The following is a 13,100-nucleotide window of genomic DNA, read 5'->3' on the forward strand; positions in this document are numbered from 1 at the left end:
TACTCTCCAGATCTTATCTTTATCCATTTTATGTGTGTTGCTTCAACCTGAAACGAACCACTTCCGCACTTGAACTCGGTTCAAGGGTCTGTGACAGTTTGTGCAGTATTGAAACCGGTGTTAATTCTTAACCGGATTAACGCCAACCGTTGAGTGTTGTCAGAGAGTACTATCCGACTGGACCCCGGTCCGTCATCCGCGATCTAGATCCTAACATCTAACCTATAATCCAATAATTTAACATAATCTAACCTACAAAATAATTTAACAAATTCGAATAATCCAATAATCTAGTTGTTTTAATATCGGATAAAGACTAACCCAATGATATAGAACTTGATCAAAGAACCAAATTCGAAAACTGCCTTAATAACTTCTGAGTTTGTCAATTGATTAGTTTCCCAAAATATATAATCTATATAGATCTTGTGTGATTGAAGGACTAACTTGATGAGCGAATGATGGCGTAAGACAAGATAACTTCTAAATTTGTCAATTGATTAGTTTCCCAAAATATATAATCTATATAGATCTTGTGTGATTGAAGAAGGACTAACTTGATGAGCGAATGATGGCGTCAGACAAGAGCAGTAATACAAGGCGCCAGTAGAGCGGAGTGAAGTGAAGGAACGGCAGCGGAGCGCAAGAACGGCGGTGGAGCGAAGAAGAAAGAAACAAGAAAAGAAAGAGAAGAGCGCTCTTGGGTTAATTATATGAATGTAACGGCTATGTCGTGAGCCGTTACATATGCTCATTTAATGAGTATCTATAATGACTTTGTCAAAGAGTCGTTACTGATATTAAGCCGTTTATGTAATGGATCTTTGACAATGTCGTTATAGATAGTCTTCTTTCGGAAAACGATTCGACAAACTTAGTATCTGCAACGGCTCTCTGAAAAGTTATTACAGAAACTACTTAATATCAGTAATGGCTCTTTGACAAAGCCATTACAAATACCCTTCTTTCAGAAAAAGAATCGACAAACAAGGTATCTGTAACGACATTGTCAAAGAGTCGTTACATAAATTGTTTAATATGAGTAACGACTCTTTGACAATGTCGTTATAGATATCCTTCTTTAAAAAACGAATCGACAAATATGGTATCTATAACGGCATTGCAAAGAGTCGTTACAGAAACTGTTTAATATAACGACTCTTTGAAAAATCGTTATAGATATTCTTCTTTCGGAAAATGAAGGGAAAACGTTGGTGTCGGTAACGACTCTAAAGAAACCCGTTACTGATAATAGATATCATTAACGGCCTTATAAACCATTATCGGCCCTATAAAACCGTTAATGATATTCGTTACATAACCTTTTTATTACTAGAAAATTGATTTTAAAATTTAAGTTCAATAATCTTTATTTTAGGTTGAAGTTTTAGTATAATATATAACAAAAAAAAATCTGTCAAAATAATTTTTAAAAATGGTAAAAGAATGTTATAAAAAAACATTATGTTCTAAAAATTTATTACAAAGTTTACTTTCTATTTTAAAATTTTTATTTAGTGTAATCATATTTTTCATATTAAATATAGAAAAAATAGTTTTTATTATCATTTTACTACAATTTCACTTTTATAAAAGTGGACCATCAAACCTAAAATCCAAGTTATCTCAATTAGAAAAGATTGTTAATTTGTGATTTTGTTTAAAATTCAACTATCCAAAATAAACATAAATTTAAAATTCATTCCTGGTAAAATCTAACATTTTATTTCTCAAAAAAAAAGTATAATTCAATCAAATTCTCTTTTACAAAAATAATTTATTTCAAAAAATAAATTAAACTGAGATACATTTTTTTAATTTCCAAATAAATTTATCTCTCTTAAACTATTCCAAAAAATTATTTCATATAGATAAATTCAAATAAAATAACATCTCATCATCATTCATTTATTAAGTTAAATCATTTAAATTATTAATTAAAATATTAAAAATAATAAAAACTATATAATTAATTTGTAACCTACAAACTAAATTCTATTAAAATCACACCATAACACTAATTTTAAAGCATAAAGATTAACAAAGTTCCACTCGCATTGGCATATTAATATTCTAAACAAAAATCATCCATTTTTATTGATTAACATGAAAAATAATTAGTTACATCAAAAAATTATATATGATAGCTCTAACAAATTAAATATTAATTATAATATAATATTGATCACTAAAATTTTGGTCAAAATCATTTATCAGAACAAATAACCTATTTATTTTTTATATTTATAATAGAGTCGGTCATAATATATAATAGATATTTATTTTCCCAATCAATTTCTAAAGCTTGTTTGATTTGGGTTTTCTGTAAAAAAAAACAATTTCTACAACTCACCTAACTTAATTCAATAACTCATCACATCTTATTTTTCTTACAATAACTTAATTCACTGATTAAACCATTCTAATAACTTAACCAATTAAAATTTGAAATAACTTATTTTTTTGTAATAAAAAAAAAGAAATAATTGGGAGAGGGAATTTGAGAAAGTGAATGATATGGAGCAATTTGAGTCAAAAAAAATAAAAAAATTTCTCTCTCTTCTCTCTCCTACCCTTTATGCTTTTTCCAATATGTAATATAGTGACACATCATTTCTCCTCAAATTCCCTCTCTTTATCACTCCTCTAAAAAAAAATATATGTATATTTCAAAAAAATCAATAGAAATCTCTGATAACCTAACATCAAACAAGCTCTTAGCTCAAGCAAGACTCATCGTTTACTTTTAAAAACAAAACAAAATGAATTAAAGTTGTTTATAGTTGAGAAATTGCAAGAAGAAAAATAGGGAAGAGAGAGAAAGAAAGAAAGAGGCGGAAGAAGTGGCAATGGATGGATATCGATCGAAGTCATATGCCGGCGGCGGTAGAGCGGCGGCGACGACGACGGAAAGAAACGATTTGGAGTATGAGTACGACGGTCGGAAACAAGATCTAAGAAGCAACAGCGTTTCATATCAACAACAATCCGATCCTCCGTCTCAATCTGGATTTCCAACAGATTCAAATTTGAAGAAGGCGAAATCGATAAACGGACTTTCGAAGAGTTGGAGTTTATCCGATCCGGAGTTACAGAGGAGGAAAAGAGTTGCTAGCTATAAAGCCTACGCTATGGAAGGGAAAGTTAAAGGATCTATAAGGAAGAGTTTTAGATGGCTTAAGGAAAGGTTCAATCTCGTCGTTCATGGCCACCGGTGATTCTCTCTCTTCTCTCTCTCTCTCTCACTTATCTCTCTTTTCTTTTTCATTCAATTCAACATCTCAATTTGCTTTCTTTGTGGGTGGATCTCAAAAAACTCTCTTCAACATCTCTTATTGGCAGCAGGATATATCATAGATTCTTCTTACATTTGGTTGTTGGGTTATCAAGAAATTCTCATGAATTCATTATGTTTGTTAACTATTAATCTTTTCTGTTCATTGTTTATGGCTTTTGATTGAGAATTCTGCTATGCTTTTCTTGTTATTTAACCAATTTCTCAAACTCTTACTGTTGTACATTGATTTTGATTTGGTAAACTCTTTCTTTTTCTCAAAAATTATCAACATCTCAAACTTTAAGATTGAGACTAGTTATTATTATTTTTTGGGTATCCTTTGATTTTTGGATTAATATACCCTAGGTAAATAGATTATTATTGTCTTCATTATTTTGTTTCTAGATTATTGTGATTTATTACAAAAACAACAAATATGATCAATTATTTGAAATCTTAACAAGGCTTTTAGGAAATTGATTTTGATATTTCAAAATGCATACAAGTGAAAATAATATTTGATCCCCTCTCTTAATATTTTATCTGCAACAAAACATATAGATATTCAGCCTCTTGAAGTCCTGCTTAAAAAATAATATTTGATATAAGATGATGTGATATTGAACTTTAGTAAAAAAAATTGATGAAAAGTTATAACTCAAAATCTCAAATGCTAATGGATCTATTTGGAGATTACACTTTTTTTTTTTTATCACTTTATAAAATACTTGTATTATTAGAGTAGTTAGTTTTATTACTGAATACATTTTCAGACTTTAGTTTTTAAGATTTAACTAAAAGATAATATGCTTATTGATTCTTTTTTTTGTTCTAAAATGAAGAAGTATGTATAGATTCAATTAAATACTTTCTTTTAAAACAAACTAGAGGTATAATGCTTATTAATTTATTTATTTTTTGTTGTAAAATTGAATAGACAGAGACTAATTAAATAATTCTAGTGTTTCTTGCCCACCGAAATCTCAAACTAGTATATTATTAGAGGTGCTTAAGACAAGACTTTTTTTTTTGAATTTATATATTGAATCTATAACTATTATTTTACTAAAATCAAGATTAGTGAACTAAAAACATAAAGATTTGACAAAGTAAGACTTGATGGATGTGTCACGCTTGTATAACTATTAATTACTAAAATAAAGATGAATGAAATAAAAGATAAGGGTGTGATAGACTAAGAATTGATGGATCTGTCACACTTTCATGACTATTAAGATTAATGAAATGAAAGATAAGGATGTGACAATGTAAGATTTGATGAATTTGTTGCACCTTTATAACTTATTAGTTTGTTAAAATCAAGATTAATGAAATGAAAGATAACAATGCGACAAAGTAAGTCTTTGATTATTTTAGGATTTTTGGAATTTTGTTCAAAAAGTATGTTATTTGAATTAAAAAGTTAAATTTTATTAAAATAAAATGAAATTGATAATGATGTAGATATTTTTTTTTTAAAACTCTTCACTGATTTGGTTAGTCTTTCAATCTGTCCTTACATCTATCTTTTATCATGTGATTTATATAGAATATAGTCTCCCTTTAAAATTATAAAAGGATCAATTATATGCATGATAATTAAATATATTTCTTAGGAGGTTAAACAAGACCCGAACACTATAAACACAATTAAATATATAGTTTTTTATTTTTTAAAAAAATATTATCTTAAATATATTTCTTAGGAGGTTAAACAAGACCCGAACACTATAAACACAATTAAATATATAGTTTTTTATTTTTTAAAAAAATATTATCTTACGAGAATTCCCTGAAACAAATAAAAAGGGGCAACGATGGTAAATGTATTTTCCATCTCGAACCGTCCTCATTACCCTCCCTAATCACAGCAGTTCATCTCATTAATAAATTTGTTAAGAAATCTGTAAAATGAGTTGGGTCTTCTAAATTTCAAAAAGATATCCATATTAACTAGGTCCCTTACTCTTGCCTAAATTCTTTAGTATTCTATTTTCTCATATCATAAGACCCTTTTCAAAGATAAATTGCTATAAAAATAAAAATTGTCAATCAAGCATGAACAACATTTGCATAAATATATTTTCTTGAAAATAAAACAATTCCAAAATAAACAGCCAAGCAAAATTATAAAAAGATAATAATCCACACAATTGTTGATGAAAGATCGAAAATCCAGAAAACAAATATGAATTACATTGTGTCCAATTCCACTCTCCTGTTCATGATCAAGTCGTGATAAAATAGCATCAAGCACATCGGCTGACCAAATATGCTAATAAAGAACCAGAATATCATGTTACCAACCTGGTAAATGCAAAACATTCTTTTTAGAATACTAAAGAGGAATATCGGGAAAATAGGAGCACAAATCTAACCATATATTTTAGTAATTTTTTTCAATCTTTTGAATTCAATCCAAGTTCAAAATGTCCATATATTGGGCTATTTGAAAACTCTTTTCAATGTGAATTTGGATCTAAATGAGAAACAGTTAATAAATTAACTTTTGAACACGGTATGAATTCTATTTCTAAATGAAATCTTATCTGAATTCATTCATAAATGTGAAAAAAAAAATACATGTTTCTGATTGGGGTCATAGCTAAAAATGTCAAAATAATCTAACTTCTATATCACAAAGTTCTAAATAAACAATCATTTTGCTATCACAAATTTGCTATAAAAAGTAAAAACTTGTTTTCCTTCATGAACTTTATAAATACTCAATTTACTTTTCATCATCAAACATTGATTAATTCTGTTAGGCGTTTGTTATGCATTTAAAAAGAGAGACAATAATATCTCAGTCAATGAATGAGATTAAATAGATGATTTAAGAACTACCAAAAACTAATTTGAGTGATTTAATGTAAGTTTAATAATCAAAATGGCCTTCTTTTTCTTTCTCTAAATAAATTAATGATGTTTTTTAGACTAAACCACATATACAAATTTAAGTGAGGTTTTAGAGGAGAAGGGAGTACCGTTGAGTTCTGAAACTTAGCTTGAAGGTAATCCGTGAAAGTGAACATTGGAACCTGATCCAGAAGCAATAGACGATTCATCAATTGAACATATAAAAAAATATTTAAAAATCACAGAATTGTACCTGAAACATGATAGCAAAAAAAGCCCAAAATTTGAAGACGTGGCAAGGAACACCAACACATAACTGCACAAAAAAAAAAAACAGATAACAAAAAGATTTTAGTATTCTCCACATAATTGGATAACTGGAAATGGAAGAAAAAAGAATCGCAATGTACCTCGTGAAATACAGCAGATACAAGAAACGACATCGATGTTGCAACAATCTGTCTCCCCCAATCAAAGATATTGATCTCAATTAGAGTAATGCACTAGAACAACACAATTGTAGAAAGCATCTAACATATAACCAACCCATTTAAAACACTTTCTAATTTTTGTTCATGTATCCAGATCAAAATTTAATTTTTAAATTCAGTTTTCAATTGTTTCTGTATCTGGAAACTAGGACAAAAACTAATACTATATCTAAATAAGTTTAGTTTCAAACATTTTTGCAACTTGGATACAAATACAAGAAGAAAATAAAAAGTGTTCTCAAATGGAACCATAAGTTACAACTAACTTGGCAAAATGAATTGGAGAGAAGACAACTATGGAAAAATTGTTGAGTTGCGTTTATAACCATTAACAATTAGGCAAAATACATCTTAACTCACAAGAGTACTAAACTCTCCAGAAAGAATCAGTTACAAGAAAAACAGAGTGAAAAGTAGTTGGGGACTTAAGAACTTCCCAATCTTATTAATCAATCCCAACTGAATGACTTAGCACAAAAAAATATCACTATCTCACAAGCACACAATACCTCATTTGAAAAGACTTTTTAAATATGTTTTTGTATCCATACACAAACCTGGATAAATTTATAAATGTTCTTTTGTTATTTTAAATTGAGGTATTTTTATGTTCTTTTTGGGTCTGAGAAGAGCCTATTCGTTGCTCTCTTTTGAGACATGTTTTTTGCTTAATATTAAAAAAATCCATTTTTTTGAAAAAAAATAATGCAATGAAAATAATGTTTTAGATTATATTACTAAGCTATCCTTTTTATTTCATATTTTAAAATGTTAAAAATAAATAAATAAAGTAAAGATATTTTAATTGATAGATGGAATAATTTGATTGAAAATGTAATTGATTCATAAGCAAAACCTTGGTGGTTTTCAAAGGGAATATGTATCCAAATCTAAGTATAGAATCAAAATTAAAATAAATAAAAAATATTTTTAAATGGGTCAAACTGAAATAACAAGGGAATGACTGATAATTTACCATCTTTTTCACATCTTCCATTAATCAAATCATAAATCAAAATATATATAAAAAAAATCATTATATATTAATATTTTTTTTAAGCTTTTTCACAAAATAACTCAATTTTTCATAATTTGAATCATAACAAAATTATTTAAATAACTTAAATCTGAAAATAATAGATACAAAGGATATTTTTACCTTTGAAGTTCCACTTCGTAAGCATGGAAAGTAAACATGACGGACCATCCACTTATGCACAGGCTGTAATAAGAAAAAAAGGTTATGAAACACTAAAAAAAATTGAAATAAGCAAAGAACCTTATGAAGCTGAAAATTGGTTATAAACAAGCACATACCATATTCCACAACCTCCAGTACTGAAAATAAAGTATATATAAAACAAGTCAGTAACAAAGTTAGCAATAAGAGATGTAGTTTAAAAACAAAACCCTCTGTTTGGGAAAAAAATAATTGCTAGATGAAAAAGTGGATTATTTGTATCATTTTTATTTAATAATGTAAAATGTTATAAAAATAATTTGAAAAGTGATTGATTATTAAATAATGGATTATTTGGACTAAATAGACCTAAGTTAGTATGAAATTAAAAACAAACACTAAACTAACCTCCTTTACCGACTTAGCATTCCACCATTCTTTGTAGAACTCACGATCACCAAATCGGAGTACCTCAGCAACTATATTCAACCTATTTTTGCAACATAAATCAAAATTAAGCTTAAAATACAAGAAATAAGCAAAATATCTAATGCATAATAATTGACTGTTTTGTTACAGTTTTGTAATGAAGAAAATGATCCCAGAAAAACTACATTTATAATTTTTGTATCATAATAAAGAAAAAAATATATATATAATCATGATCTAGAAAAATAATTTATACACCAAACCAAACAAAAAGTTACAACTGGAACTTGTTTGATCTTAGAGTTATGAATACAAAATCTTGTTTGATAAAAAAAAGATTATTTGGGTTAAATTACTAAAATATCTTTATATAATTAAAATTTTATTTTATAAAAATAAAGTAAAGATGTTTTTGATTAATTCAGTGATTTGACTATATTAGTTAACAAATGAAAGTTACACTATAGTTTAGATCATCATTTAATAAAGTTAAATTCAGTTTTTAACTATTGGCTATAATGGGATAGTGAATGTGACAAAATAACAATTTCCAAAATGAAATTGATCAAAACAGAGACATTCATACCAGAGGTGAAAGAAGCAGTAGAACATGCCGAACCACAAATATAGATAGGGAATGGATAGTTTCAGAACTCTCTCTAATGCATCCAAAACATCAACTTTGAGGGGATGCTTTGAGTTCTTAAAAATAGGATTAATGTACTGCACCAGCATATTAAAATAAATGTTAGCAAACTTTAGGATGGAAGATGGAACATTAATGCGATCTCGGTTTATTTGAATAATCAAATGGTTATTTTTTAATATCCCGTTTATTTGAGTAAAATAGCATTAGGGGTATAAATATATAATGAATAAATATTTCAATTGATGAGTAGATTTTTGATTGGATGAACAAATTAAGCATGTAAAAAAACTGACCTGCTCTATAATGAAAGCCATCAGCCCTATAAATATAACCAACTTGATCAGTTGAAGCACAACCCAACCCTTTCTTATGGATGCAGTTCGTGGATAACTTGTCTACAAAAGGAAATTTTGAGAATTTGTGAGTAAAAGATGATCTTAATTCATCACTTCCATATGAAACTGCATATAATGTTTTAGAAAATTGATCCAAAAACACTTATTGATATCCTTGCAATTATTTGACAAAATACTTATGTTTTGTAGAGTAACATAACATTATTATTTTTCAAGCAGTATAGTAAGAGCTTTGTGGAATAATATGGTCTGACAAGAAAATTAATAGTAACATTGTTGTTGCTTGATCTGATTTTGAATATACAAGTATGGGTTCATATTATTTCCATTTATATACATAAACAGAAATGGTTAACATATAAGAAAATCTGAGACAAACATTACCTGGTAACAAAGTGTTGGAGCACACATGAAATATGTCAAACTCTTAATATTAACATCATAGGAGTAGTACACATTTGAACCATATGATATCTCCCCCTGCATATAGAATAACAAATAAACATTATCATTAGCTATGGATTAATCATAATGAAAATAAGACATTGCATAGCAAAGCATAGCATATGTAGAATGATTGCAGGAAAAACAAGACTAGTAAATCTTTATCTTTCCATGGGGTAGGCTCTTTCAGTGGGAATCGAACATGAGACCTCAGTCTCTTAGTCAAGATTCTTACTGCTTGAATTACCTTAGGTGATTAGTAACGGGAATGCAACTGACCATTACCTTAGCCGATGCCTTAGAGACTGCTCTCAAGTCATAATTTGTATGCGCATAAGACACCAACTTTAACCACACAATCGAAACAAAGAGCATCAAAACGAAGCCAGAAAAAACAGAAGAATCACACCTGCAGAAATATCAATGCCTCAGTGAAAGAATACAGCAGTGGGGTAGCATAAATCATTTTTTTTTATCAAACAAGTTCTTTCTTCTTCCAAAAAAACAGATTGTTTAAGCATCGAACGAACTTAGTTCTACAAGATTGGATTTATAAACTGTCTGGCTCTAAAGAAAATTGTTGTGATATTCAAGATGCAAATGAGCAAGCTACAAAAACAAAGCTCTGGAAAAAATTAGCAACTGACCTGAGAATCAACAAAGCTGGATAAAGAACAGAAGCTGTAGTTATGAATACATGAAGAGTGACTACAACCTGCAGTATAACATTGGAAGTGTATTGTTCTCAGTATTCAGTTCATGCATTAGAATACGTTCTCTATAGACTATAGTTACTTCAATGAATTCAAAGTCTACTTTCTTTGTTAACCCAAAATTTCAATGAGAGAAACTTTTCTCTCTAATTCTAACAATGCAAATTATTCTTTATAATTCATTGTTTATTCTCAATAATACATACTGATTCCAATGCATAGCATCCTAGTGATAAAGAAAGATAGATCAAATCAATAGGAGTAAAATGTACTTTTTAAATTGGAACACACTTACTTTTTCAGATAAATAATTCTTCTGTGCCAACTTTTCCACAAAAAAGGCGGCAACAAAGAATATTGGCATAGTAAGCCTGCAGTTGACATTAAGTATATATCAGTTAGTGAAATCTTACATTGAAGTTATACAAACTAGTGCGAAAAAGACATTACCCGCACACAAAGAGTGGCAAATCCCTTAATGACCTCGAACTAAACCAGAAACCAAATTGCATCAAACAACCATACTGCATAAAAGAAAACTGTCACATGAATCCACTAATCCAAGAAACTTCTTAAGGCTATATTTGGATGTGTGTAATTGGAATTAAAATTATAAGAATTGGAATTGAATTACATTCCTAGAACTTCAATTCCAAATCATATACATTCAATTTCATTTGAATTATAATTCCAATTCCTTATTTTAAGACATCAAACAAACAAAGGATTTGAAATTGAATCCTCAATTCCAATTGTAATCCCAGCTCTGCAAATAAGATATGAGAACTTTTGCAAATGAAGAATGGGATGTGCAAACCTTTCTTAAATTTTCAATGATCAGTCTGATGTTCACTGCAATAAGCACAGTTATACATAGGTTGAAGAGACCTGCATGACTCTGCCAATAATTTAACAAAGTATGATTAGACATTAGCTTTGTGCTGAATCATCTTTGTCCAGAGAAAAAAAAAGAAGATAAAGACATGGATGATCAGTCTGATCCGTTTGTTACAGTTAGAGGAATCGGTCATTATAAGAATTGCTTATTGCTGAGAACATCTATCTCGAGCAAATTTCAAGTACTGCACCATTCTTATAACTACAGATCTAGTACATATGTTTACAAAAATAGATTTATAAAGATGCTAAGAAATTAACACACGCATGCAAGTACTTCAAGTCCATATACTGATATGCAAGTACTTCAAGTACTCTGTATCAAGCCAGTTAAATTAGTATAATGCTTAGAAGTTAGATGTGAACATATATATACTCCAAGGAAGGAAGGAAGGAAGGAAGGAATGAAAGTAGCACCTGATTGAAAATTGCGTCCGAACTAAGCGGACTCTCGCTTATTCTCATATGCGTGGGAGCAGAAGTCCTGAGATAAGAATTAAAGAAGCTATCATTTACATTCGCCACCTTCTCGCCACCATCCTTTCTGATCTTCAACGTTTCAGTCTGATTCGAGATTTGACGAGAATCAGTCCCAACAACAAGAGTATTAGGTAAAACACCGTCACCGAATGAGTTCCCGTTCGAACTTAAATCAGTCTTCGCTGCGGTATTAGTGGTGGCGTTCGACCGTCTAGTGAGAGAGTGATTCCGATCCATCAAAGTTGTTGTTGTTGTGGTCGTCGTCATGCCGGCGGCGGCGGTTTCCATAAGAGAATTGTACTAGAGAAGAGATAATGTGTAGTGCGGTGGGGACGGAGAAAGAGGAGCTATATATAAGTTGGAAAGCACACACAGAAACAATGTAGTTGAAAGCAAGTGAGAGAGTATAAATATGGGAGAGGTGGCGAGCAAGTGGTGGCGGAAATGGCCGGCGGAAATGGCCGCTGTAGAGCATATTATGATTATCGTGTTCGTTATTACACGTAGCAGGAGAACTCTGCATGGTGTGTCCACAATAGACACGAGATACATTTAAGCTAACTTTCAACTCAAAATCAAAATAATTTATTATTTTTTATCTAACTTTCATATTCATTCATTATATTCTCAAATTCTTATATATATATATATATATATATATATATATATATATATATATATATATATATATATATATATATATATATATATATATATATATATATATATATATATATATATATATATATATATATATATATATATATATATATATATATATATATATATATATATATATATATAAATTAATAAAATATTATTTAAAGAATAGGCTCATAAATTAATTTTTATTTTTTAATTTATATATTTATTAATTAAATATTAATATATTTTCTATCTCCTTCTTTTTCATTAATTATACCATTTAATTTTATCTCATTTTTAAATTTTTTATTATTTATATATTAATTTCTTTGTTTTCATCTTCATTTTTATTTATCTTATTACTCAAATTCTCATTTATGAACAGATTTTAACAACTTATTTATAAATTTATATTTTTATGAAAGGTTTCTTTCTTATAAAATTTAATATGAACAAAATGACACTAATAATTTTTTATTTAATTTTTGATTCATGACTTATAATAGTAATAAAAAATATTGTTTTTGTCTAATATTTGAATATTACTGTTTTGTTGGTTTTGTTGTTTGATGAATGAGTTCTATTATTATTATTATCCAATTCTTGATAATCAATGTTAATATCGAAATAAGACATACAATTAAAATAATTAATGATGAATGCGTGTATATACATAGGAA

At 28.5% G+C, this 13,100-nt stretch overlaps 3 protein-coding genes across 3 annotated transcripts; 1 reads left to right on the forward strand and 2 right to left on the reverse strand.

Moving 5' to 3' along the window:
- The first annotated feature begins 2,788 nt into the window (after positions 1-2,788).
- LOC124912289 lies at positions 2,789-3,472 on the forward strand. Its single transcript, XM_047452885.1, has one exon. It carries the CDS (start codon positions 2,850-2,852, stop codon positions 3,216-3,218), a length of 369 nt encoding a protein of 122 aa, XP_047308841.1. The 5' UTR covers positions 2,789-2,849; the 3' UTR covers positions 3,219-3,472.
- Positions 3,473-5,399: 1,927 nt separating this feature from the next.
- LOC124913416 (diacylglycerol O-acyltransferase 1-like) lies at positions 5,400-10,928 on the reverse strand. The gene is made up of 14 exons (XM_047453995.1): positions 10,849-10,928; positions 10,694-10,769; positions 10,333-10,400; positions 9,971-10,094; positions 9,626-9,721; positions 9,179-9,280; positions 8,823-8,959; positions 8,216-8,297; positions 7,945-7,965; positions 7,787-7,849; positions 6,547-6,594; positions 6,390-6,452; positions 6,265-6,318; positions 5,400-5,584 (listed from the first exon to the last, which is right to left on the reverse strand). Exons 1-14 carry the CDS (start codon positions 10,926-10,928, stop codon positions 5,471-5,473), a joined length of 1,128 nt encoding a protein of 375 aa, XP_047309951.1. The 3' UTR covers positions 5,400-5,470.
- A 212-nt stretch (positions 10,929-11,140) lies between these two features.
- LOC124913417 (diacylglycerol O-acyltransferase 1-like) lies at positions 11,141-12,270 on the reverse strand. Its single transcript, XM_047453996.1, has 3 exons — positions 11,713-12,270; positions 11,216-11,296; positions 11,141-11,164 (listed from the first exon to the last, which is right to left on the reverse strand). The coding sequence occupies exons 1-3, from the start codon at positions 12,061-12,063 to the stop codon at positions 11,141-11,143; spliced, it is 456 nt and encodes a 151-aa protein (XP_047309952.1). The 5' UTR covers positions 12,064-12,270.
- Positions 12,271-13,100: the final 830 nt, after the last annotated feature.

The sequence above is a fragment of the Impatiens glandulifera genome, chromosome 8 (assembly GCF_907164915.1).
Source record: "Impatiens glandulifera chromosome 8, dImpGla2.1, whole genome shotgun sequence".
NCBI classification, from domain to species: domain Eukaryota; kingdom Viridiplantae; phylum Streptophyta; class Magnoliopsida; order Ericales; family Balsaminaceae; genus Impatiens; species Impatiens glandulifera.

Bases quoted from the DNA above. Each gene is read 5' to 3' on its own strand.
- LOC124912289 (XM_047452885.1), top strand. From the start codon at position 2,850: ATGGATGGATATCGATCGAAGTCATATGCCGGCGGCGGTAGAGCGGCG.
- LOC124913416 (XM_047453995.1), bottom strand. From the start codon at position 10,928: ATGCAGTATGGTTGTTTGATGCAATTTGGTTTCTGGTTTAGTTCGAGG. The intron at 10,401-10,693 runs GTAAGTGTGTTC...GTTATACTGCAG, and splicing joins AGAATTATTTATCTGAAAAA to GTTGTAGTCACTCTTCATGT. The intron at 6,319-6,389 runs GTACAATTCTGT...CTTCTGGATCAG, and splicing joins TTTTTGCTATCATGTTTCAG to GTTCCAATGTTCACTTTCAC.
- LOC124913417 (XM_047453996.1), bottom strand. From the start codon at position 12,063: ATGGAAACCGCCGCCGCCGGCATGACGACGACCACAACAACAACAACT. The intron at 11,297-11,712 runs GTGCTACTTTCA...AATTATTGGCAG, and splicing joins CGGACGCAATTTTCAATCAG to AGTCATGCAGGTCTCTTCAA. The intron at 11,165-11,215 runs GTTTGCACATCC...TCTTATTTGCAG, and splicing joins TCATTGAAAATTTAAGAAAG to AGCTGGGATTACAATTGGAA.